We start from the raw sequence: 26,855 nt of genomic DNA on the forward strand, positions 1-26,855 counted from the left end.
TGATTCCCATTTTTCACCAGCCTGTGTATTTCACAGAAAGATGGAGACAGACCAGCCAGTTTTGATTCTTGTTTTCAGCAGGCTTTGATGCAAATTTACTCAATTACAAATTTTCAATTGTGTATTTCAGAGTTACAGTTGCAAAGCGCAAACACATTACCTGTAGCTGTACCTTGCATATTTTATATTTAAATTAAGATCCATAATATTAAGTCATAACAACACATACCATACAGTATTCATTTTAGTGACATTCACAAGAGAACAAATTTTCTATTTTTATAAGGTACTTAAAAATGCATAATGAGTTACTCTCTAAGTTTATTTCTATGGGATTTTACCCGAGAATTAAAATTTGGGGCAGATTACAAACATTTTTTTGAAAAGTTAGAAGCATAAAAATAATTTTGAAGTACATACATAAAAACTGTACAAGTGTGCAATGCATATTTAATGTGTTTTTTTCAATGTATGTTCTTTTGTGTCTCTTCAAAATCTTGTTTTCAGGAGTAAAATCTGAAAGCAATTCCCCTAATCCATCAAACTGATTGCAAACATTTCAGATTAGCATGTTAATTGTAGATAGCATGAGCTAACAATCTTTCTTAAATCAATTGACAAAACCTCCCTGTGGAACCAGATAAAGAAGTGAACAGCATATGATTCAGCTATTCTCTGTAAAAGGTGCCTCACAATATGCAAGAGGCCTCGGTAATTAAAAGTACATCTGAAGTCAAAGACATCCTATCATATGCTGTGGTTTTGCTACAATTCAGAAATATATTGTTTGTAATGACTGACCAGGGCTCGGATCATACAAAACCAAGCTATGACTTAATGAGAAAGAACAATAATGCATGTACCCAGAGTGAAAATCATGGCTCCTTTGCTCCTCCCTCTGGTCTTGCTGCTGCAATATCCAGAGTGAGGCCATGATTTGGCTTAGTGTTAATGTACAAACAAGCTCCAAGCGTATTAATATAAAATGCTGAGTATTATTGAGTTAATTTTGTATTTTGCTTTGAGAAGTGATACAATGAGACTAGAGTCCATCTGTGTGCAGCACAGGCCAGTTCTTGAACAGTCTCAGTACAGTACCAACACAGTGCATTGTTAAATATACAAAACTAGAACAACCCGTGGACTGAAGATAGCATGAACAGTTAAAAACTAGCAATTGCAGTACAAAAAAAATGGAACTCGGAAGATGTTGCATAACTAAAGTCACATATTCTTCCCACAAATATATGCAATACATACAGTTTAAATTTAAAAAATAATTATCAATATAAAAATAAATATCTATTCTAAATATTTTGTATTGTTACAGTCTGCATAATGCTGGTATTAGGCTAGAAGATGCCACAAATATTCCAGTCAGGCACATCACAGATGGCAGTTACTTCTATTATTTTGGTGATGTTGGTTTACAGGGGCACTCTGTTTTCCTTGGCCCACTTCTTCATTATACGAACTATGTACTCTACCTGCGGGTTACCCGTACTCCTCAAGAGATGTAACACCTCCCTTAGGGTATCTCTGAAGACAGAAAAGACAAAGATGTAAATAAAAATGAGGACAAGTCTGAAAGAGAAAGTGCCACTCAGCAGATGGTAAGAGTTCTGTCAGCAAAACAGCGAGTGAAGAAGTTTTCAGCAATTGCCCTTCTTCCCTGCAGCTTCTTAAATGCACTCTGGGCGGTAGAGGCACATGGCTGAAAACTATTCCCCTCCCTGCTCTGCTGATAGAAGCCCTACCATCAGTTGAGCAACACTGTTGGATACCACAAATTTTGTATCCAAATTGCTTTGGAAAGTATGTGTCCCATTGCACAAAAATTGCTTATCCCTGTGTCTCTTTATATTGGCCTTATTGAGGTGAACCTCTAATGTTTAAGCTTTCTTAAAAATGATTATTTACTGCACATTTTTCTTTTTTTATCTCTTGGTAATTCCTCCTTTTATTTCAGTTGTATCGATGTTGTTTTTTCAACAGCAGGACTAAAGGAAGCAGATGAGGCTCCCAATACACAATATATCAGTTATTAGGACTTTTTAACTGAAAAGGACTGGGCCTTCATCCTTCTGTTCCTATAAACCAGGGTAGAGAACCCAGGGGTGAAATGAGGCCATCTAGGCCTCCCTATCTGGCCCTCATAACCCTACGCAGGTCACAACCCTAACTGGCCCAGCTTCACACCCCAAGTGTTTTTGCCTGACTGGGATGTGTCCTTGAGCTCCCTCAATACATTTTGCTTGTCTGAATGGAGGGTGGAAAGGGGTGTGCAAGTGTGTGTAGAAACTATCATACTGTACAAAGGTAAGTTTTACATTTGTTCTGCCCACTTTTGCCCTGGACCCCACCCACCACTAGCACGTAGCCCCCAAAAAGTTTGCCCAGAAGGAATGTGGCCCTCAAGGTGAGAAAGGTTCCCTGCCCCTGCCATAAACATTTAACAGTGAGCTAGAAGAGTGTAAGAATCCAGGACACTGACCCCAAAGTAGTAAAGAGAAAATCAGTGTACGTACTTGGGTTCTCTGCCAGCTATGATCATCTGGAAGATGCCCACACAAGCACCCCTTTTGCCTTCCCAGTATTCAGGGTTAGGATCCAGTCTTTCCAGAACATCAAAGGCTTTTGCAGAATAGTAAAACTGGCCCATCTGTACAGGAAAAAAAGTTACATGCTCAAGGCACCAATCTTACATCAGAAATATAAAATAATACAGCCATTCATAAGAACAAATAACAGAAGCCAGTGGAAATTTTCTGATCCCAATCAGGGGATCAGGCACACTCCAATTTTATAAACAGGCAAGTTATGAAAATCATCTTGTGTTAAAACACTACTGTAAAGAAACACTTAAATCATACACAGAAAGGAGCACAATGCCTCCAACTAAATAATCTGCCAATTGCACAAACAGTTCTAAACACTCCTCTAGATCTAGCCGCACTAATGTATTCATCATAATGCTAATTGACTTGAAAACAGCAGTAAAAGAACAAGCCTAAGTTAAGAAACTTTTATTGGCTTAGCTTGAAATATTTTAGATACCTAGTGAAGCATGCTAGTTTGCTTCCCAATTAACACTTTTATGCTTGTTTCTTAAATCTTAGAATTAAAATTTTATATTCACTACTAATATAGGGAATTAATTTTGCTCAGAGGTAAAAGTATATGCTTTTGCAGGCAAAATGTTCCAACTTTCCAAGGGCTAGAAAATATTCAGTTCATTAAAAAAATTCAGTAGTCTCTTAGGGGGTAATAACTGATACTAATAACTAATGATGGGAGGGGAAGAGAGGGAGGCTCACTTTGTAGCAGTCATTTGCAATTAGTTGCAAAAGGCTGAAAGACTCTCCTGAGGTTTCCATCTTCAGGTACAGCTCCCAGGCTAGTCGTGGCTTCTTATTCATAATGTCTGCAATTAACAAAAAGCTAGAGCTAGTGGAGACATGTCATCACATAGTGTTTGCAAAAGTGGATAAGCATTCTAATCAGCAGTACACGTCTTTATTTCTTTCATTCAGATAAGGTAAAAAGCAATGTAACACACCCATTGCTACCTGCAGTACAAAAAGCCACATTCTAATAATCAGGAGATACAAAAAAGTGTCAGGAAATCCATCCCATGTCTAATTAGCACAGAGGTAATCTGCATAACATTAAGTTTCCATTTGGAAACACGTGCCATTCATTCCACTGATCTGTTTGTTCTGCTTAGAAATCACACATTGCCCAAATGTTTATTTAAAGGATGAAAAGGCAACATTTTATAAAGGCTTTAACTTTTAAGGATTTTAATTTTTGGCAATGAACTGTTATCTTAATTTATATAAAAGGCCAGTGCTTCTACAATTCTGCAATTAGGAGATTCAGATTCTGTGGGACAATGCTCATAAACTATAGACGTATCATGCCTGCCTTGGAATTTGAGCACATGGCAGGCATCTCCTAGTGACAGGCTGAACATTTGAATAGACAAAAAAGGTCTATTAGAAAATTCAGTTAGTAGTCCTCCTGTTTTCAACCCCAGTTGCTCTTTTCTGCTCTTCTCTATATAATATGTACACAGAAGTTAACACTCCTTGTATTTCTACACTTATTCCAAACAAGTATACACCAGTAGCATTAATTTCCTTAGCCTTATATTGCTCTTCTGTGGTCATGTAAAAACACTGGTCAAACAGATGAATGGTATTCAATTATAAAAGCATTTAGTTGTATATACCCAGTTTAGCATAAGTATCTATTTCATATCATGTCTGTAATTTTAAGGTCCATTTAATAGCAATGCTTATAAGGTTCCCAGAAATATTGGTGTTATACTTTTCTTTGAAAGGAGGCTTATTATTACTGCACTTTAAGAATAAAACTTATAGATAATTGTCCACATAATGATTATTATATATTTACATTGATATAGCTATTTATGCCTGGTGTGCTGTGGTCCATGGGGTCACGAAGAGTCGGAAACGACTAAACAACAACAGCTATTTAAAAATATAGTGCCCTTACCTAGAGTTACTCGACACCAAACACAGTAGAAACAGTTGACTCTAAAACCAATTAACACTTAAAAGCTATGACAGCTAACACCACTGCACTTTTACCAATGGCAGAGGATGATACCAATTCAGCATTTATTTTGCTACAATATTCTCTAATAGCATTTAATTGTCTGACAATTCTTCACAGAGCTCAGTAAAGGAACCAGGATTCTAAAGAGGCAACTGATTCCATTTTTGAGATAAATTCAGAGCTCTGCATACATTATTACATCAGTCACTTTGCACAATATTGCTGCACACATAAACATGCACACTGTCACACTGGAAAACCTCAATTGTATAACTTCCTGCTGGCAGAAGCTGCCACTGCAATTTCCGTAACCCCAGTGCTCTTGCCCGCGGACTGTCTTGCCACAGCGGTGCATGCTCTAGTTATCTCCAGCTTGGACTACTGCAATGTGCTCTACGTGGGGCTACCTTTGAAGGTGATCCAGAATCCAAATCCATAAAATAAAATTTCCTAGTTTTGTGCAATTCTTGCCAGCTTCCCCCCACCCCAGCAATGTAACATGTCTAAGTTCATCTAGATTATGTATGAAGCTTTTATAGAGATCTGCCTGTCTGAACCTGACTGACTTCCTTACTAAGAAACCAGATAGCATATTCTACTTCTTACTGTGTGTTGGGAGGTCAAAGTTCACCCCTTCCTATGTTTGTGTGGGTAACTGGAAAGTTACAGGGCAGAAAGTAACAGCCCATCCTATTTTAGAAGCCAAGAAAGGTGATGTTTAAGAGACAAACCATCTAAGGATTCTCTACTGTATTGTACCACCTGTATGTATCACTTTGAACCCAAACTCTGAGCCAAAATATCCTGTTTCATAAAATTATCACAAACTCTCTATGGTTAGCAAGAGCCATGTGGGCTGAATTTCATGCCAGATCTTCTGTCAAGATGGCTGCCTTTTACAACCCGTAATATGTGAGCATATTTGGTATCAATAGCTAATGAGAACTTCAGATTGCTCTCTCACAAATGTAATTAAGGTAGAGTGCTGCAGGGACCAAACAATTAAATGTTTGGAAATTTAATTGCAGTTGTCTCAGCTGTACTTGTCCCAAAGAACAAGAACAAACAAGAATTTTTACCAGTACTTGTTCTGCCTGCTGAAATATTTTGCAAGTGATACCAAGACACCACCTTTTCCTTGAGTAGACTCCCAACCACTCTTGCTTACTCACAGGCTATGGCAAGATTTACTTTTTGTAGGGCACTTGCCTCTTATAAAGGTATCCAATTATATCTAAAAAATTAATTAAATCCACCCACAAGGTTAAAACAAGTTTAAGGAGAAATAGCAACAGGGCTAATGCAACAAAAAAATCTACATTCTATAACAGGGCAAAGTGACTCACAGCAGCGAGCTAGCCAGCTGAGATAAACAAAATCATTCTTTATCTTCTCATTTTGAATCAAGAGGAACACCTGAGGGGGAAACAGATAGAAAAAACAAATGTCTGTTTGCATTAAATATCTGCTGCGTGATATATACCATAAGTATGTGTCTACTTCAAAATACAGATGAATCTCAAATAACAAAACAATCAACAGAATCATTATATAAGAAAGTTTCAAGACCTAAAAAGGCCACAAGTAGGGAAAGTCAGTCTAAGCAGAAGGATAATTAATAGCAGTCATCTAGGCATTATATATTTTTAAAAGTAAAGCAGAAAAAGGCTATCCTCAGAGCATATCCATGATGACCCAGAAGGTAATCAGGAAGTGTGTTCCTTCCTTGCATGTGGTGTTTTTAAAGAAGAAGCTACATACCTCCTCAGCCTCACTAGTATTGCCAGTAGCAGCTTTGGCTTGGGCATAGTTAAAGTTAAAAGTGTCATCATTGTAGAAGTAACTCTGGAAAATAAGTTGTGCACAATAAATAAAAAACATACTTTAAAACTTGAAAATGTACCAGACAATAGAGTAAAAAAAACAAAAAACCACCTTTATAAATAGTAGCTCAAATGGCTTTGTGACTCAGTACATAGATGAAACATTCCACAGCACTGGCCACAATGGATTTGGGGTAAATTCCAAGCCAGAAATTGCAGGGTGGCAGCTTTCTTTAGTATGCCTTTCTTTCTGGGCATGTTAAATCCTGCTGTGAAAAAACTGCCTCTTTCTCTAAATCTCTACCCAACTCTTCAAAACATTCATGTCTAATTCCATAATTTAGTTCTGTGAGTGCTGAAGATCTCCTTAGAACTATACTACAGTGGTACCTCGGGTTAAGTACTTAATTCGTTCCGGAGGTCCGTACTTAACCTGAAACTGTTCTTAACCTGAAGCACCACTTTAGCTAATGGGGCCTCCTGCTGCTGCCATGCCGCCGGAGCACAATTTTTGTTCTCATCCTGAAGCAAAGTTCTTAACCTGAAGCACTATTTCTGGGTTAGTGGAGTCTGTAACCTGAAGCATATGTAACCCGAGGTACCACTGTACTGTACTGTATATTCAAATAGTTTGGGTTCCTTAGTGCAGCAGTCCTGGAAAGTGATAAAACCATTTCAGAACTAAATTGATAAAACAGTGAGTAATTCATGCATGCAGTATTCCTAATTGCTGCAATCCATGAGTATTCTGTACTTAATGTGTACCCACATCGAAAGAGAACTGCATAAGAAATGGCCACTGGTGTCAAAAGCAGGAGAGATATATGATGTACTATGGTTTTCCCTGTAGTGATGTATGGAAGTGAGAGCTGGACCATAAAGAAGGCTGATCACTGAAGAATTGATGCTTTTGAATTATGGTGCTGGAGGAGACTCTTGAGAGTCCCATGGACTGCAAGAAGATCAAACCTATCCATTCTTAAGTAAATCAGCCCTGAGCGCTCACTGGAAGGACAGATCCTGAAGCTGAGGCTCCAATACTTTGGCCACCTCATGAGAAGAGAAGACTCCCTGGAAAAGACCCTGATGTTGGGAAAGATTGAGGGCACAAGGAGAAGGGGACGACAGAGGACGAGATGGTTGGACAGTGTTCTTGAAGCTACCAGCATGAGTTTGACTAAACTGCAGGAGGCAGTGGAAGACAGAAGTGCCTGGCGTGCTCTGGTCCTTGGGGTCACGAAGAGTCGGACATGACTAAACGACTAAACAACAACAAATATGCATAATAGGAGATGTAGAATATGTATAGGATTCTAGATTTCTTTCACCCATTTTTATGAATAGGTTACTTTTAGTGTGACAAGATGAAAAACAGGACAAGCAACCTTTAAAAGTTGTATGTAGAAGACAGAATTTCACCAGTCCAACTACACTTGATGAATTTCTCTCTTCTTCCAACAACTATTAAAAGTGCAGCAGCCTGTCTATTTTTTTTGCCTGGCTACCCTAATTACATTCGCTGCAGCTAGATGTCACATTCACTAATCATTAATTAACCGAATGTACACATGCACCCTCCTCCCCTTGTGCATTCAACTTAATATAGCATTCCCTGGTTTGCCAAAACAGAGTTTTCTGTGACATTCAAACTGAAAAACTGTGATGTGAGCAATCCCTGCAAATTAGGATTGCAAACTAGAGATTGGTTCTGATTTGGCTGGATTGTTTAAGCCAGATTGCCAGTTCAGGTAACATGTCAAATTGTTTTACAGAAATATTTTATTAAGCCAGATGCACGAAAGAATGAGACCGCAGGTATGATCCATGATCTGGAATTTCAGGAAATGTGAGGTCAGAATGCATTCACTGTGTACTGTATGGTAAGATACACCCCCTGCCCACATACTCTTGATACAAAGGACAGCCCAGAGCATATTGTCCTAAATGCTATTTCTGCTCATTTGTATAACTGCAGAAAGACAAGACATTAATCAGTACACTGAAGCTTGGCCCCATTAAGCATCAATTCTCAGTTATGAGATTTTACCTAGGGTTTCCCACACTTGGAAATATTTTCACAAACAGAAAGCTAGACACTTGCTCTTTAAAATTAAAGTGGAGATTCTTGGGATGCTAAAGTTCTGTGGAGATACTGATTTTGTGCTGTTACTGTGTGATTACTGAATCATAGAAGACATCCTTATTAAATCCCTGTCATATGCGCTCTGGGATAATTCCTTAGATCTTTCACAGATCAACTTTCCTATTTGGTTCTGCCCTTACATAAACATTGCCAAGGTGACCACACCTAAGTGACTAAGAATTTCAGAACGGTAGCAAAATAACAACCACGTAGAAATGGAACTTGATCAAAGCACTTTTTTGCCCACATCCATGCCAAGTACTTGCCCAGGAAAAAGCACTGTTCACCTCCAGTTGTGGGAAAGTCATTTGTGCTGATATCTTTGGCTGTGTGGGAGGTACAAAGCACTTCCCAGACACACTGGTTGAGAACAGAAAGTGGCAGAATGCCAACAGACACCAAGCCTCAGTCAGAATGGAATGTGTAAGCACCAAATTAACTGTATGATCAGATTATGAATCAGGCTTTGTTCAGTGCTACCAGTCTTCAGGTATGTCTCACCAGCTGCTTACTCAAGCACTTTTATTTAATCAGTTCTATATTGTACTCCGTTTTTAGACTCTCTTTGCGGGCCTTTAATTTTTAATTTGCTTCTGTTTTCATCTCTTTCATTCCTTTCTACAACAGCCCAGGTCTCATGTCACAAAACTATAGATAATGGTTTATTCTGAACACAGAAATTGCTCCTGTTTCATTCCTCCCCCCTAGTGCTAGTGGGAGCAACAAACCATGATCCCTATTCACCTTTCCCCCAACATGTCTATCTTGTCTCTATCATGTCTCCTCCTACTTACTTCTCTAAAGTAAAAAGTCCCAACTGTTGTAACCCTTCCCCAGAGGAGAGTTGATCCACACATTTTATCATTTTGGTTGCCCTTTTCTGAACCTGTCCATTTCAATAATTTGTTATTATAGGAATAAATAAGAGAGCCTTTGCAATAGGCTTGGAAGTCCAAACAGTGAGACCTTTCAAAGATGTATTAGGACAACTGTTATTAAAAATAGTAAGTTAAATATCTGGAATTAAGCATGGATAGGTAAGTTTGCACACAGCAGTAAATTATTTAGGGTGGTAGAGTCTCAGTCAGTGGGGGGAGAAAAAGCTCCAAATGTTTTCTTTAAACTGGATAGAATGTCCACAGAACGGCAGATGACATTCAACAGAAGCACAAAATCCTAATTACATACATAGTGGAGTTTAAACTGGAACTTAGAAAAAGAGGGACGACGATTGAATGCTCACTGAAAATGCCAGAAAAATAAGGCCCAAGCACTTGTGAACTTTTACAATGTTAAATGATTTGGGATCAGGTTATCTAAAGTACGGCCTGCACGTACATTTACTTAAGTGTATAAAAAAGCTGAAATAATCACCAAAGTTTCTAAGAGGTGTCTATGACCCTGTCCAAACTCAAAAGTCAGTATCACATGTCGTTCTCTCTGTCCTGTCAATAAGAAAGCTTAAGCTGATGGGTACCGGATTTTCAGGGCTTGACCTATACTTATGAAATGCAGTCATTCATAAAGTGTATATTGCCCTTTCACTGGTGATTTTAAAAAGAATTCTTAAGGCACGGGTGTCAAACACAAGGCCCGCGGGCCAAATCCGGCCCGCCAGACCTCGTCATGTGGCCCGTGTAGCCGCCGCCGGCCTTCATCTTTTATTCTCGCACGGCTGAAGGGGAAAGAAGGCGGCGGCTGAGGCGCTAGCGGGGATTGAGGGAAACTCTCGTCGTCGTCGTCGTCCTCCTCCTCCTCCTCCTCAGCTATGGCAGAGAGAGGGGCGCTCGGTGGCCAGCGGGGCTCGCTCACACCTTCGCTGCACCAGCCGGCATCCAGCGCCTCAGCTTCTTCAGCGTCCCCGGCTGCACAGAGCCTTTCAGGGCAGCCTCCGCCGGTGGCGGCGGCGCTACAGCAGCAGCAGCTGGTGCCTCCTTCTCCTCCGGCGGTGGCGCCTTCGTTGTCTCAGCCGGCCGCTCTCGGCCCGGAGGAGGCTCTCTGGCCCCGGGGGGGGCGGCTCGGGGGCTCCTGGGTCAGGCGCGGCGGCGACAGCAGCGACGGCAGGGGGTGCCCGGTCCAGATGAACCTTTACGCCACCTGGGAGGTGGACCGGAGCTCGCCCAGCTGTCTGCCCAGGTGAGGAAGTGGGGGTGGGGGTGGGGAGGGGAGGAGAGAGACTCTTTCCTTCCTTTTACATTCTTTGGTACCGCCACCGTACAGATTTTAAGAATTCAGTGGCATAGAAATGTGCATTTAATCAACCGATTCCCTGAGGGGTAAGTAGTAGCTGTGTCGCAGCAGCAGCAACACACACACAAGAGGAGGAAGAGGAGTCGTCTTTGTGGGCAAGCTGGAGGCTTAGAACGTTTATCTGCTTTGGTTGGGCTGCAAGGTTTCTTTCCCTCCAATCTCATATCCTCTTCTCCACGCCCCCCCCCGTCTCACCCCGTTATCTCCCTCCGTTTACCTTCGCAGGTGTGGAAGTCAAGCCCGACCCCACCCACTCCCTAACACCTACTTGCTCTATCGCCTGCCAAAAAGGGAAAAGAAAAGAAAAGAAACACACAGAGAGAAAAGGCGCCTCCCTATTTTAAGTATTTACGTCCCTCCTCCTTGGGGAATAAAGGATGAAACCTAACCCTTAGACGTCATTTATCTGTTCCCCATATTTACAAAGTGTGTGTGTGGAGGGGAATGATAGCAAATTGCTTCTATTAATCACACACACTTGAATGTTAAAGAGTGGTTTGCCTTTATGTGGGGCTGTGGGCTGATGTTTAAGTAGGAGTGGGAAATCGAGGGAGGTTGTACATAGTGAAAGGACGCTTGTTCCTCTCAATGGGGGGCAGCTGCACCTAAAAGTTTTCTTACATGAGTGTATGTTGGGGTCCTCAACCTTTGCGGAGAACTAATACCCCCTTCCATCTATGCCTGCATGCCTTCAAAGAGAATGAGTTATATTTTAGCTACCATCTTCCTCCTTATGTATAAAGGGGGTGTCATCCGGCCCTTTGAGGGTGACCAAACTGCTGATGCGGCCCCCGATGAATTTGAGTTTGACACCCCTGTCTTAAGGCATTTTTGTTTTGATCTGCCTTTATTCAATTGATGATGGTTCACTGATAATTTTTCAAAGGGATGTAATGTATATTTTAAGATTTTCCTTTTATATGTTTTATACAACAGTTTTTTTATGCTGCCTTATAAGGGCACTTGCCCCAAAGTGCGGAATATGTATTTATATTTTAAAAGAAAACTCTCTTAGAAAAGTGATTGAGATAACCATCCCTTCTTTTCACCTCCATTTTTGTGTGTGGCAAGTTTATGCATCACACACAGAAAGTAATACATGCAAAGATTTGTAGGAGACTACCAGCTGATATAAAACGTACTAACCTTCACTGAGTTAAGGTAAATAAGGACATCATCAAACTGCCTGAGCAGAAAGAAACAAGATGCCATGCACTGTCTCCCGGGGATTGTATCTGAAGAACAGAAGTTATATGCACATTTTTTGAGTCTGATTAGTTTATTTCTGAGATAACATAGTCTAGCATCTCTATATATAACAGCCCAGAACCACAATCTGGCTACCAGGTCAGTTTATACTTTGTGGCAAACAAGTTTGCACTCAGGGCTATTTTTCTCAACTTGTCAAATTTATTCTAAGTGTTTTTGATATAGCATATTACACATAGTGGTTTCCAACTCAACTATCAGTCAGGTGTTCTTTCACTATTTTCCTGTTTCTTAGCTGACCAGCAAGAGCCGTCCTCTTGTTCTGGGATACTGGAACTTGCATAAACATTCCCATTTGCATAAAACGTAAGCAATACTTCCACTACACAAGGAAACATCCCAGTGTAAAAATAGTCTTATGCATGGTTGAACCCAGGATTCCTATAAAGGGGGGAAAGAGCAGGCTCTTCCTATGTATTATATTGAAAATATTTTAGAGAAGTAGCCATATTAGTCCACTGCAGTACCTTAAAGAGCTTAGTGTGATATGAACTTTCATAACCTATGCAGATTAGGATGTACAAATTTAAGATCAACCTAAACAATGTACATATGATGATCTGTGAAAATGCAGTCTGCGTGTCGAGTTCCTCAATTCTCCTGTTATGTCTTCTACAACTTTTCTTAATTATGTTAGGAATTTTCTGCTAGCAGGGGATAAGCAAATGTACAGGAATGTATAGAAAAGTCAGGAAAGTGAGCAATATTGTTAAGCAATATTGTTAAGCCATGATCCAAGTAAGGTGAATTAGACATTACAGCGAACTAGACATGAGTCCTCTGTTTTTGGTGGCAGATGTAAGTACAGTGTATATATATGGTTCAGGTCACTAAGACAGAGAAAGATATTAACCATGTTTTTTACTTGACCCAGGTAACAAAATGGTTGCATTCACTGGCAATATTGACATCTGAAGGAATGAGAAAACAGAAAAGTTAAAACATACCACATTCACTGGCAGATCCTCCTACCAGCTGAAAGAACTGCTGAGCAATTTTCAAGTGGTCTCTCTGGAAAAGAAACAAAGAAACATTAAATCCATGAAAGTGCTGAGCAATGGGGCAGAGCATAGACAGATCTTTGGAATATGGAGACCGAACTAAATATTACATGCAGATGTTATGTAAAAACAGATAGAGAAACAAAGTTTATTATTATGATTTGGCTTTTAAAATAATAAGTGTAAAATAATAGAGCTCTTTTAAAATCCACTACAAGAAAACAAAAAGTCATTGTCCAGATAACAGACTTCAGCTAACAATAGAGAATAAAAGGGTTTTAGTACCTTGGTTATCTCCTCATCCACCTGCAGATGCCAAAGGAATTCAGGCAGTATGTGTGGGGGCAATTAACTTAGTCTCTCTGGTTGGCCGTAGACTGGAGAGCCTAAGTTTATTGACTTTCAGAAATATTCAACCTGTCACAAAAATGTTACTGTACGCAGGATTCCTGTTCAGTGTCCCAGCTATCCAAACTTGCCTTTGTGCAGCATAGTTCATTCCTCCACCATCAAGTCTTTCATTTCCCCCTCCCTCTCCATCAATACTCTGCATTCTGAGGCCACAGAGCACACTCAGTCCTCATGGGAGTGTCGGGCTTTGCCTTCTTAAATCCCACTCCCAATATTTTTTCTATTTCTAGAAATTCTGAGGTTCCTCTAAACATGCTCATATCACCCTATAGCATCAACATTAGTGTATATGATGATTCACAATTCCATTTTTTCACTGGCAAATATGTAGGAAATACAAAAGAGCAAGAGGCAAGTTAGTATCAAAATCAACCTGTTAGCTGAATTGCAATGTGTTCTCGTCTACTCCACATGAATTACTGATGTAAAAAAGGTATTGTACTCACTGAGCCCATTTCCTGCCCAAGGACTGCATTCACCACTCCCTTTAGAATATACTCCTAGAGAAAGATTATATAAAATGAGGCAACCATTTACTGAAGCTTTAAAGCAACTTGTGAAGTATTCTGTTCAAATTGCTTTACATAGATTTCTGAATAGCCTGTTTCCATGGTTTCTTAAGTAACTGTATTAAATATATAAACCAAAATCAATCTTGACATGCACAGTTAGTAACTTGCATGAAATAACCAGAGGCTGTAGTTCAGAGAACACATTATAAAAAGGAGGGAAATTATAAATTGGGGGGGATCTTCTGCTCAGTTTTCCGGTTCTTCTTTTGGCATTCACTAGCTCTGAACCTAATTTGAAAAGTCTGTTAAATAAATGCTTCTCTTCCTATAAAATACTGTTTCCATTCACTGTCTTTTAGTACAGAACCAGCATAGGTTTTAAGATCTATGTATTTTCCCCTGAAGTTTTAAGCCAATATATTATATGAGAACACACGTTTAAATGGAATAAGATAGTGCATATTGAAACAGTTTTAAAGTATCATATGAATCTGGAATAAATCTCTAAACTGTAAAAAAAAAAAGAAGACACTGCAATATGTTATTTGTGCTATTCTTGTGCTCCTTAAATATTTTGACGTCTTAAGGTTTTGACCAAATGTGTTGTGCGACTCATCCTTTCGTCTCTATCAAACAAAGCGCAAACAATTAAAAGATACGGAGTTAGATCCAGAGTAAGCTATTAACACTTGGTTTCTATTGAGTTCAGTGTAATCTAAGGCAAGTCAGGACTACCTTTTCACGATGATTTCTGTGGAAACAGGGCAACTAATGTACTGCACAATCCTAAGCATGTCTATTCAGAAGTAAGACCTATTGAATTCAACAGGACTCACTCCAACTAAGTGAGGTTAGGATTGCAACTTTAGTCTGGACCCAATCATAGTTTTAAAAATGGATGAAGATCTGCATGCCTGTTTCGTTTTGATCCAAGAATCATATACTTTATGTCCAAATAAAGTAAACAGATTCAAGTATCTTCTTTTAGGAAGGTGTTCCACTCTATGACAGAGCCTATCCCAGATGACCATTTCTTCCATTATATGTATAATCATATCCAAAAGGTTCCTTTTACCTGAGGGGTTGTAGGTTCCAGGTCTTTAATCAGATTGTAGGCTTCCTGCACATCATCTGAAAGAACACATTATAGTGCATATTGTATTTTCCATGTCACCTTCCCACATCATAATTCATCTTTCCATAAAGGCATTCAAAAACAAAGGATGAAAAGGAACCATAAACTGCAACAAATGTGTACTTGCTGATTATACATTTATTTAGTCTTTATAACAAACATGGGTTAAGTCATTTTTTATTTTCTGCTATTTTTTAAGAGCAAAGGTCTTTTTTTTATAAAATGGACTAGCAGATGCCTTCTGAACAGTACAGGGGCAAGATAAAAAAAATTTACATTCTTTTCTCTCATACATTTATTCATCCTGTAAGGATGGGACAGGAAGAGGGCTAACAGCCAGTGACTGAGCTTCACCTAAGAAGAATTTTTGATGCTAAAACGTTGACACTAAATAATGCAACCTTTTGGGAAATAGACTAATGCTGCAATCCTAAATCCACTTACCTGGGAGTAAGCCCTACTTACTTCTGAATACATATGCTCAGAATTGCATGGTAAGATTTTGAAGAACTGTATTTTGACTCAAGATGTTAGAAATTGGGCTTTTTCTGCTAATTCCCATCATTGTTACAACCAAGAGATAAAAGGTAATTAACTAAACATTTATTCAGATGTATAACTCACACAAATCAAGAACTGGAATTACACTTAATTTAGGCAGACTTTTTTTTTTTACTAAAAATGTTTTTTTTTTACTACAAACATTTAGCATCACAACAAAGAAGATGTTACAGATTCTCCCAATTAATATGCCTAGGTTGCAGTTTATGGGAAACAATGTTGCAAAAACAGATCTCACATTGTATAGCGTTTTGCATAGAGGAGTGAGGAGCAGACAGATGCCATGTAGCTTCCTTGTCTCAGGTGTGCTTATTTAAGTCCTTATAAAACCTCTGTATGGAAGTACAGTTGCAAAGCCATCTTCTGATGGCTCAGCTGCCGCTAACTGCAACCAAGCACACAGGTCTTATTTCATAGCGACTTCAGGAAAATGAAATGTTCCACTAGCAAAAGAATATCTTCTTGGGCTGATCTATTTTTTCAGTCATTTACAGCTGTCTTTTTTCACAAGCTAGGAATCTAAGCAATTTAATTGTAAAAAGTTACCAACCTATATGCCAGTCCTCAAAGCAAAGACCCCCTTGTACCCTATGTGGAGGAAAAGAATCACTTTAAGGGACAAAAGAAGTCAAAATCCAGAAGATGTGCTTACCTTGCCGAAGGTAGTAGATTACTAAATTCAATCTGGCTTCAGGAATGACATCAACCAGGGGAGGCAGTACTTGGAGAGACCCCTCCCCTCCTCGGAATACAACCTGCAGAAGAAAGTCCTCACTGCATTAGTACAGCAGCAAGCAACCTGCAGTGAACCATCTTGCAGTGGTACCTTGGTTTAAGAACAGCCCTGTTTACGAACTATTCAATTTAAGAACTCCGCAAAACTAGAAGTAGTGTCCTGGTTTGAGAACTTTATCTCGATCTAAGAACGGAATCTGAACGGTGGAAGAGCAGTGGTGGCGCAAGGCCTCATTTGGGAAAGCACGCCTTGGTTTAAGAATGGTTTCAGTTTAAGTACGGACTTCTGGAACGGATTAAGTTCGTAAACCGAGGTTCCACTGTACATGCATTTTGAAATGTTTATTAAACTAAGAGGCAACAAGCTTCTGGTGAATTATGAATGTGTCATATTTTCTGCTTTTGAATTTTACAAGTTAAATATTTACTCCACCACTAAATTTCAACAATTCGTGCATCATGAAAATACCAATTCCTGCACAGCTCAAAACGATTATCTTTATTTTTGTACACGACATCTTAGTTTCATAGACAAATATTCCAAAATAAGTTATTGGGGTGGGCCTAGGGGGTGGGGAAAGAAACAGAGGGAATGATGACGAAGATAAAGATTGAATACGAGCAAATGCAGTTAGTTGTGCATATTTAGAAACTTGTCTAAGGAGAGTCTTTATAGATAACAAAACCTTTTCACAGCTGGGGTTAGTTATGCACAATTGAACATGGGGAAACAACTGGAAGAGAGGACTAGGTTTACACCTCACACAATACTTTCTTGGGCCAGCCAACAAGACATTCTTTTGAATGCAGCCTATAACTTCATAAAAATTATGCAAGCTAGTTACTTTCATAATTGTTACTCACCAAATTGTGTTTAATGAGTTCCTTAGCAAACTCAAACGATGTTGAAGCACTGTCCATCAAGCTCTTAAGCTCTGCCTTAATTTTTTTAAGAAATTGCAAAACAGTGAGTGGAAGAACAGAACACACAATCAACAGAAGTAGCCATTGACACTACTCAAAAAAATATCAGAGCCAGTTTGAGAATTTTTTTGGGGGGAGGGCTTGCACAAAAATGCTCTCAACATCCCCTCCCAAGTTGCCCCACCTCTTCTTTACGGCTGCCCATTCACTTGCCCTCTCCTGTTGAACCTAATCTGCACCACTGCCCAGAGGGAGAACAAAGCTAGCAGAAATTGCTGCTCCTTCTCCTTGCCCCGGTCACTGCTCACTTGCCTTGAGATTCCCACCTTGCAGGGGATTAGACAAGATGACCCTCAGGATCCCTTCCAACTCTACAATTCTATGATTCTAGGGCAAGCAGAGCCATGAGGTTCCAGGAGTTAGCCATGTAGTGCCTCTTTTGGACAATGTGCCTCAACAGGTGCCAAATGATGCCAACCCTCTGAAAGTGGTCCTGCATCTTATATTGTGGACCTGAACTGCCACATGACTAATTCATTTGAAGTGACACCAGCATAACTAGAAACACATATGTATAGTCAGACAGACCACATACTGAGGTACAAAGCATAAAGTTAGAGCTTCTCTACAGAAACTGAAATATTACTTCAAAACTGAAACTTGCATGAAGGAGATTATGACTTTAGTGAGAAAAACATTTTAACAAAATACCTCAGCAGCCTTCCCATTGTAGAGTCGGAAATGATTACAAGCCTTTAAGTTAAGAGCAATGGTGCTATCAGGAACTTGCTGAAGGTAAACAGCTAGCACCTCTTGTGAAACATCATAATAATCCAGTTTGTAGTAGCACAAGGCAACATATACATTGAGAGCCAGGTATTCCCTGCAAGACATCAAAGTTCAAGACATCAAAGTTTATTCATTTAACTACATTCAGTGGCAGAAAATTCACCTAAAGCAGAATGCTCCTAAACGGAAATGTGCAAATAATACAGCACATGTGTATTCTCAATATATGTTCTTTCATCAGCAGAATGGCAATGCCTTTTGCTATGAACAATAGTGTGTGCATGGAAGAATTAGAAAAGAGTTTCCTGAAACTACAAGCAACAACCCAAATGGGATCACTAAGACCTATGCCTTAAATACTGAGCATATTTTAAGACATCTATGAAGAAATGCAACTGTTGAGTCACTTTATGTATATGCTTAATTATAAGATGGTTGCTTTCTGTTAAATACAGGGTTATTCAGAGGCTGTGCTTGTCAGGGAATTCAACAGGTGAGCCCAGGAAATTAACACCCAAAGGTGGTGGAGAAGAAACCTACCGTATTTTTCGCCCTATAGGACGCACCGTCCCATAAGGCGCACCTAGTTGCCCCCAGAACAGGCAACTCTCCGCAAGCCGCAGGAGCCCAGCGCCGGGCTCCCGCGCCTTGCGGAGAGCCGCACGGAGCCTGCAGAGCGAGAGGGGATGGTGCGCACCAACCCCTCTCGCTCTCCAGGCTTCAGCGAAAGCCTGCATTCGCCCCATAGGACGCACACACAAGTGCGTCCTATGGGGCGAAAAATACGGTAGTTACAATGGGAATCAGAAACTTAGGAAAACTCGACAGCTCTTCTGTTTGGCTAAAAGGTTGGAAGGTGGAATATGGTCTAACTGAAGCTGGCCAGCAGGCTCAGAAAGTCACAGCTAGAAATCAGAAGAAAGAAGCTATGACAGAAAGTGTTGCAGCAAACCTAAATTCCACAAGAAAGAAGATGAAAACTGCAGTGCAGAAGGACAAGGACAGCAGCAGAGAACCTCTGGAATGCAACCATGCCCACCTGTCAGTCACCTGACATTGTATGACATCAGGCACTGAGATCTGTAATCTCCAAACCCTGTTACCTTTTATATAAGAACTAATTGCTAATATAAGGAATCTGTGATCTCTGATCTTAGTGCTAAGTAATTTCATCCAAATTACTCTGGGAGGTCACAGGAAAATTTAAATCTTACTACTGGATCCCATTGGCCCAATGTTGTGGGTTGTACTACAGTGAATTTAAAATAAGAAGCAAGAATCTCAGAGTATAACTCTAACTGTTAGAAAGGGATACACTAAAACTTAGCCCTTCTCCATCAATAAAATGTCCAAAGAGTAGAGAGAATGACAGAATGGGAAAGAAAAATATATCCAACCTGTTATCAAGAAGTATACGTTTGTATATATCAATAGCCTCTTGGTAATGAGACCGCATATAGTGGATAGATGCTAGGCTTAGCTGATCTTCTGTTATGTCTTGCAGATTCTGGTGAAAGCTCATTAATTTCTTCTCATCACCAAACTATATGGGAAATAAGAACTAGTATTACACAGATGCAGGACATACTACATACACACTAATAAATACAGCTGGCAGTAAGCAACTACTCTTTATCCTAGTAAATTAGCTCTCAAAAGTTACTAGCCCTTTTTTAACTAGTCTGGTGGAAGTTAGAAGAAGGGGGATGGAACTCTCTATTGTGCTTCTAGTGGCTTGCTGTATCTCTATGCTGGGTGCAGAGGACAGGGCTTCTCTCCTCTGGTCGCCCACTTGCTTTTCGTGCTTGCCATAGAATAAGGGCGCACTTCTCTCCTAGCCCTCTCACTCACCTACATGGAATTTCATGCACTCATCTGTACACAATTCCTTGTTGCCTATGGCTATCAGACAAGTGATTAAATAAAAGGCTTCTCTATACATATTTTCAGGTCTCTACCATCTCCACCCCATATTTCCCTAAGATACCACTTCTCTTTCCACTGAGTATTGCCTTCCAACAGGTAACTTATCCCTTAGCTCTCTTTCTTCTTGGGTCTTCTTACCACTCCGCTTCTGGGCTTTCATCCTCTGTGCCTACCCAGCCTCTATCTCTGCCCTACCTTTCTGCACCTAGACAAGTCGGGCAGGATTCTCATTCAAACTAGTAGTATTTGAAGATGGGGGAAGGTAGGGTCTGAATTTCAGAATACCTCCAAGTACAAAATACTACTTGCCTCTGCATGGTTTTGTTTCCTACATACCTTGTGTGCTAGATGGAACAATAGGCGATTCTGAAGTCTACTTTTGGGAGCTGAAAGAAAATCCGAAAAAGCATTAAAACAAAATTTAATGCCAACACTTGGAGCAGTTCAGGGTTTGTAAATATTCATGACTAACACGATGAATTTGATCAGGTGCACCACCTTAACAACACAAATTTGTACATTTCAACTTGGTGGTACTTACTCCGAGATAAATATATATAATATTATAGCATCAGCTATCCATCTTACCTTTCAAGGCTGCTTGTTCAGCTTGTGTATACATTCCCAAGAAGAAGTAAGTGCATGCTAGATTCACCCAAACATCAGGGTTGCAGCCAGATCGCTTTGTCAGCTCTTCATATTCCTGAAACAAGTAACAGTTTTTGATATACTGCTGCCATAACCATCAAACAGAAATTATACATTTTATTTTGAGTTTTAAGCCATCTTGAGAATTTATACATATTCTTAGTAACTCAATCAATCTGTACCAACAATGTTGCTCTTTGCTTCTAGTGTATTATCAAGCAAGATGTACTACTAACACTTAGGGAACATGTTGTATAAATATTAAATGTTTCATGTTTATTTTTTCAGGAATCCTTACAGCAATGCAGATCAGTGTTATTACCTCTGAATTGCAGAGGGAGGTTAAAGACATACATTCCCAGTGCTGACCTGCTTAACTACAATACACTGGTTCTCAGCATGCCTCCAGTTAAACTGACCACTTTCAACTGACCAAGATCCTCCAAGGCAAGTTCAAGAGTTACTCTTTATTTCCACACTAAATTTTAACCCAGAAAAAAAGACTATGCAGGTCTTTAATTAACAGGTTGGCATTACAACTGTGTTCAATGTGACAGAGTTTAAAGTTGCTTACTACTTCTAAATTATGAGTGCAACAGTGCCAATGACTGTGTAGACCATAAGCCACAGCTGAAAGAAGTTGAAAGAAAATTGGGATACTGGGCACAAAAAGAGATAGGCTGTTTGGGAGAGATAAACACAATTTCTCACCCAGCTCCTGATCTCTTAACCATCAAGGGTTACATATATACCAATTTTTACATTAGTTGGGGACATGGAAGAACTCACCAATTTCAAGCTATCCCAAATAAAGTTTTTTAAAAATGTGCTTTGAAAAATCAAAATTAAATGTGCTGCCTTATGGGGAAAGAAATATAAACACAATTCTTTTTACACCAAGACATATTTTCCTTTACAAAAACATAGACTTTTGGAAAATAGCAACAGCAAACTGACAATACCTAACCCTATTAATTGTGCAGTATGTAAGTCAAATAAATAAATAATCCTGCCTTTCCCATCCTCATGCCTCTCAGATTCACTAGTTCATAAGCACGCATAATCATAATCCAGTGTGAGGATATACCATTCTGTTTCAAGTACAATGGCATGCCCTCTTTTTGCTGAACTGCTCTAGGACAGGTCTCTTTCCACTCCCATCTGTTTTTTATATTAAGACAATATCCCCCTTCCTTCCAAAAGGAAGCAGGATTTCCTCACCTCACCTCCAGTGCTCTCTTGTAGTCACCCAGATGAAAAGCACAATATCCAATCCAGAGGTCTGCATCTTCATCTTGTTCCCCAACATGACGCTTAAACTTCCAGAAGGAAAACATTAAGATTAAAATGATGCCCAATCATGGAAACTTTCATATGAAAGTTATTCCTAAAAGTAATTTTATGCTGGCAACTTTCTAGAATGAAACCACGATACAAATATGTATGTACATATGATACTAATATGTAATGGTTGACATTTTCAAGGGTTTTAACCTGGCTCACCTTCAAAAGCCTTAAGTGTTTATGACATAGCGTATTTTTCGTCCCATAGGACGCTCCGTCCCATAGGACGCACCTAGTTTTTTGGGGGGGAAATAAAGGAAATTTCCCCCCCTTTATTTCCCCCCAAAACCAGGTCGGGGAAACCGAACCAGGTCGAGGAACAGTGGGATGGCGGCGCTGCGCCTCCCTGCTGTCCCCCGAGCTTGTGGGGCTGGCCGATGTCTGCCTGGCGCGAGGGGCGCTCTGCTTCAGGGCGCTTCTCGTGCCGGGCGGCAGGCTGCTATCCGCAGTGTGGTGAGCCCTGCGGGGAACTCCTGCAGGTCTCCCCACGCTGCGGATGTCTGACGGCGCGCGGGGCGCTCTGCTTCAGGGTGCCCTGCGTGCCGGGCGGCAGGCTGCTATCTGCAGCGTGGGGAACCCTGCGGGGAACTCCTGCAGGGCTCCCCACGCTGCGGATGTCTGCCCGGCGCGAGGGGTGCTCTGCTTCAGGGCGCCCCTCGCGCCGGGCGGCAGGCTGCTATCCACAGCGTGGGGAGCCCTGCGGGGAACTCCTGCAGGGCTCCCCACACTGCGGATGTCTGTCCGGCGCGCGGGGCGCTCTGCTTCAGGGTGCCCCGCGCGCCGGGCGGCAGGCTGCTATCCGCAGCCTGGGGAGCCCTGCGGGGAACTCCTGCAAGGCTCCCCACGCTGCAGATGTCTGCCCGGCGCGAGGGACGCTCTGCTTCAGGGCACCCGGCGCTCCGGGAAGCAGGCTGCTATCCGCAGCCTAGACAGCCCTGCGGGAACTCCCGCAGGGCTGCCTAGGCTCTGGATGTCTTCCTGAAGCCTGGAGAGCGAGAGGGGTCGGTGCGCACCGACCCCTCTCGCTCTCCAAGCTTCAGCGAAAGCCTGCATTCGCCCCATAGGACACACCCAGATTTCCTCTTCATTTTTGGAGGGGAAAAAGTGCGTCCTATAGGGCGAAAAATACGGTACATAAATGTGACGAGGAGGCTGGAGACAAGTAACATACAGTAACTTGTTTTTAAAATACTTTGATAGCTGGTTTTCCCAACTTAACTCTGTGCCTTTAACAACAACTTGATAAGCAGAAATTCATTGGTTGGTCACAGCATCGCCAGTACCAAAACCAAACTACAAGTAGCCATTAAAGCTACAGTGCCTAGTGCATATGGGGAAAAGATTCCTGCATTGCAGGGGGTTGAACTAGATGACCCTTGGGGTCCCTTCCAAATCTACAATTCTATGATTCATCAGAGAACCACAAAGGCTATATGCCTATGCCTTACTGTAGAACAGACCTCCTTCAAAACAGAAACTTTAGTATTTAGACCAGGGGTGGAAGAACCACAGGCCCAGAGCAAAATGTGGCCCTCAATGCTTCTCTCTCCAACACTCAGTACTCTCTCCAGACAATGCCTCCTCCTTAGGCCACACCCCTCACTGTTCCTCTTCCATGGCCTCCTTGGCTGCTTTTCCTGGCAAGGGTGTGTCTTTAAACTGTGATAATACCTTTTTGTTACTATATGTGTTTTTTTGTTTTTTTCTTCTTTTTTTTTGATGTGTTTAATGTTTGTATTCTTGTATTGTATTGTTTTTTGTAATTTTGTATTTCTTTATGTCTATGTATGCTTGCCTATTGTGAAAACTTAATAAAATATTTATAAAAAAAATAATAAACTGTGATAATACCTTTTGCTCGCCTTGTTGGACAATACAGAGACAGGTGTGCGTGTGTTTTTATAGAAGGGAACAGGATAGTAGCAGAGGAAATGGTGGGGCTATGTCACTGTCCTGAGCATACCCCGCCCAAATGAAGACAAGCAATTTGAAGTTTAGTTCTTTAGTGGAAAAGCACTCAATTACATCAGCTCCTGAGGTGCAAGGGATATACACCTCACTCCTGCTGATTAGCTAACTAGGGATCTGCTTCTTCAAACCTATGCTCCAACCTGGATAGTTGGAGCAACAGCGTGACCACAGCCCTTCCAACTCACTTAAACCCCATCTGGTGTGATGTATGCAAGCAACTAGCAACTTCTCCTGTGTGGCAGCTCCACCTGCTCCTGTCACGTTAAGCCCCAACTTGTCCTTGGGAGACAGCAGGGGAGAGATAGCAGAAGTCTCTCTGGGACTGTCTCTTCCACCTCCGAGTCTTCCTGCAACTCTGTCCTGGCCTCCTCTCTTCCTGTCTCTGGCTGACACAGAGCCCCACAAATTGTTGGCCCTTCCACTGGATCATCCTCCTGCTCCCCTACCTCTTCTGCCCATCTCCCGGACTGCTGCCTGTCCCTAATAGCCACTCACCTGATGTCCCTCCAGCTGCATCACTGCTGCATACTGAGACAGAGAAGGGGGTGAGGTGACAGCAAGATTGGCATGGTGCAAACGTGGTGGCAGGGCACAATCTGTATGTACAATGCCAAGCTTGCCCCTCCCCCTTTCTATCCTGGTATGCAGCAGCAAAGCAACTGGAGACCAAGTAAGCAGGGCAGCTCCACCACACCATCTACTACTGCCAGAGAAACATCTGACTTTTGTGTGGCTTGTAGCCTACTATACAAAAGTATGCATCACATCCATTGCCCCACCTGTGTTTTTTTCTTTTGCCTCCTGCCATGGCTGCTATTGGCATATCCTACCAGCCTCAAATGCTATCCACGAAGGACTGGAAAAAGTTCCCCACCCTGATTTGGACATTAGAAAATGAATCAGTCGGCATAAAACTCTTGCTTTAAATCAGGCATAGGCAATCTCGGCCCCCCCCCAGGTGTTTTGGGACTACAACTCCCATCATGCCTAGCTAACAGGACTAGTGGCCACGGATGATGGGAGCTGCAGTCCCAAAACATCTGTTGGGCCGAGTTTGCCTATGCCTGCTTTAAATGAATATAAGTATGCAAGTGTTCACAGGCAAACTCTTTATACTGTAATCCATTTTGCTCATCCTCCTGTGGTTTCCTGTGTGGAGAACATTAGATTTCTTGTCCTCATCCCACAGCCTTTGGAGTATCAGCATTACACACACTTAACATCCTAACTGTATCAGGATGGTGAACAGTACTTAAGTGTATAAGTAATCTTCTGGAAGTGGTGCCAGGTCTCCAGCAGAATGCAGTTCTGTGCAGTGGTCAAACTTCACCTCCTACACCTCACAAAGCAGGAAAAATAAAAGCAGACTGAGAATAAAGGAGCACTGAGGCTCTCCACTCTCCCTCTATAGGAATCAAAGGCCGGAACAGGAGGGTGAATGTTAAGGCCCCTTATTTCCAAGGCATTAACTCCCACTGGCCATAAGGCTACCATCAGCCCTGAGCCCATCCCCACGAACAACCCAGCGCCGTCTCTGTCGGTTCTTGGCGCAAGGTCCGCATTTTCCAAGCCGTGCCCCTGGTACCTCCAGTAGGGCGATGGCCCCAGTGAAGTCCCGCTGGGTCAGCAGCTCCTCCAGCTGCGGGATTCGCTTGCCTTTCTTTTTGCGCTTGTCAGCGGACTGAGAGCCGCCCCCGACGGCGGGCTTGAGCCGCGAGAGCATCTACAAAAGGCGGAGGGGAGGGAAGAAAGAGCAGAGATAGGTGAGGGGGGCGGGATGAGGCTCCGCTAGTCGCCGCCCCCCCGCCCCCCATTCCCTAATTTTCCGAGGAGCCCCTTAAAACATCCCTGCCCCTCACCATTTTGCCCGCAGGCCTAATCCGCAACCACTACAACCCGCGGCTGCTTTACTGTTTCGCCAAGGACTCTGTTCCCCTGGCAACCGCGCGGGCGGGCGGTAGCTAGGGAAGGGGAATCTGGACAGGGAAACATCAAATAACGACCGGGTGGCAACTGCCAGCCATACTCACAGTTCCGCCGCTGATCCTGCGCCACGTTATCCCAATTTGCTTCAGGAATGCGTGCGCGCTGGCGACGCAGCAGAGGCGGGGACGCAGCCGTGGTGTTTTTTTTCGGGGAGCGGGGAGGGTGGAGGAAGGAGAGGCCCACTTGAGAGCCAGTCTCCACCAGGGCTGCATTTTACTGACAAAGCTGGGAAGCTCGCTGGTTTGTAGCTGCTCCGAGAGGCACACATTTTTCGCTGCTCCCATAGGTTCTTAATTCAAGCGACACACGCAGACAACCCGACGCAGTCGCTGATTTTTCTTTTCTTTATATGTGAAAAAATTATTGCCAGGGCGGAAAACGTATTTTATCACCAGTGTCCTGCGATTTAAAGCACATTTGTATGACTCCTGTTATAAATCAAAATGAAGACCCAGGTGGAATCTATTATTTTTTGTTAAATAATATTTATTAAAAGTTTCAGAATTAGAAAAGAAGAAAAAATAGGAAGCAACACTACAATACATAAAAAAGAAGAAAAAAAGCATAAAAACCAATACAACAATACAGCAAAAATTAAAAAAACAACACAAATCCCATATTACGTATCTTTAACTTGTTTCATTGACCTCCTCACACCTCCCTTTTTATATTCTAGTTTAATTAGTTATTTCAGCAAATTCTTTCCATCTCTCAATTTTTATTGAATAATTTATCTTAACAATTTAACCTATTAATTAACTCAACAAATCCTTTCCATCTTTCCCCATATTCTGTTATTCAAATTGCCTTGATTTATTTAACCTTATCTTGCCGTAAAATACC

General features: G+C 41.5%; 1 protein-coding gene across 3 annotated transcripts; it reads right to left on the reverse strand.

Annotated features, from left to right (window-relative positions):
* Window positions 1-304: 304 nt before the first annotated feature.
* Window positions 305-26,348, reverse strand: IFT56 (intraflagellar transport 56). 3 transcript variants are annotated; one of them, XM_081209526.1, is made up of 18 exons: window positions 26,057-26,348; window positions 25,612-25,749; window positions 21,938-22,030; window positions 20,652-20,766; window positions 20,400-20,449; window positions 19,535-19,680; window positions 18,060-18,231; window positions 17,289-17,363; window positions 16,342-16,444; window positions 15,069-15,124; window positions 13,928-13,981; window positions 13,017-13,080; window positions 11,947-12,035; window positions 6,346-6,429; window positions 5,931-6,000; window positions 3,318-3,424; window positions 2,529-2,662; window positions 305-1,539 (listed from the first exon to the last, which is right to left on the reverse strand). In XM_081209526.1, the coding sequence occupies exons 1-18, from the start codon at window positions 26,294-26,296 to the stop codon at window positions 1,428-1,430; spliced, it is 1,902 nt and encodes a 633-aa protein (XP_081065652.1). In that variant the 5' UTR covers window positions 26,297-26,348; the 3' UTR covers window positions 305-1,427. The 3 variants fall into 3 exon arrangements, with proteins under 3 accessions (XP_081065652.1, XP_081065653.1, XP_081065654.1); XM_081209527.1 differs by lacking the exon at window positions 26,057-26,348 and adding an exon at window positions 25,886-26,012; XM_081209528.1 differs by lacking the exons at window positions 25,612-25,749; window positions 26,057-26,348 and having other exon boundaries at window positions 21,933-22,028.
* Between the last annotated feature and the right edge of the window lie 507 nt (window positions 26,349-26,855).

Source organism: Podarcis bocagei (assembly GCF_964188305.1).
Source record: "Podarcis bocagei genome assembly, chromosome: 10".
Lineage (NCBI taxonomy): Eukaryota > Metazoa > Chordata > Lepidosauria > Squamata > Lacertidae > Podarcis > Podarcis bocagei.

Bases quoted from the DNA above. Each gene is read 5' to 3' on its own strand.
- IFT56 (XM_081209526.1), bottom strand. From the start codon at position 26,296: ATGGGAGCAGCGAAAAATGTGTGCCTCTCGGAGCAGCTACAAACCAGC. The intron at 16,445-17,288 runs GTGAGTAACAAT...TTTCTTCTGCAG, and splicing joins AACTCATTAAACACAATTTG to GTTGTATTCCGAGGAGGGGA. The intron at 12,036-13,016 runs GTATGTTTTAAC...TCTGTTCTTCAG, and splicing joins AGGATCTGCCAGTGAATGTG to ATACAATCCCCGGGAGACAG.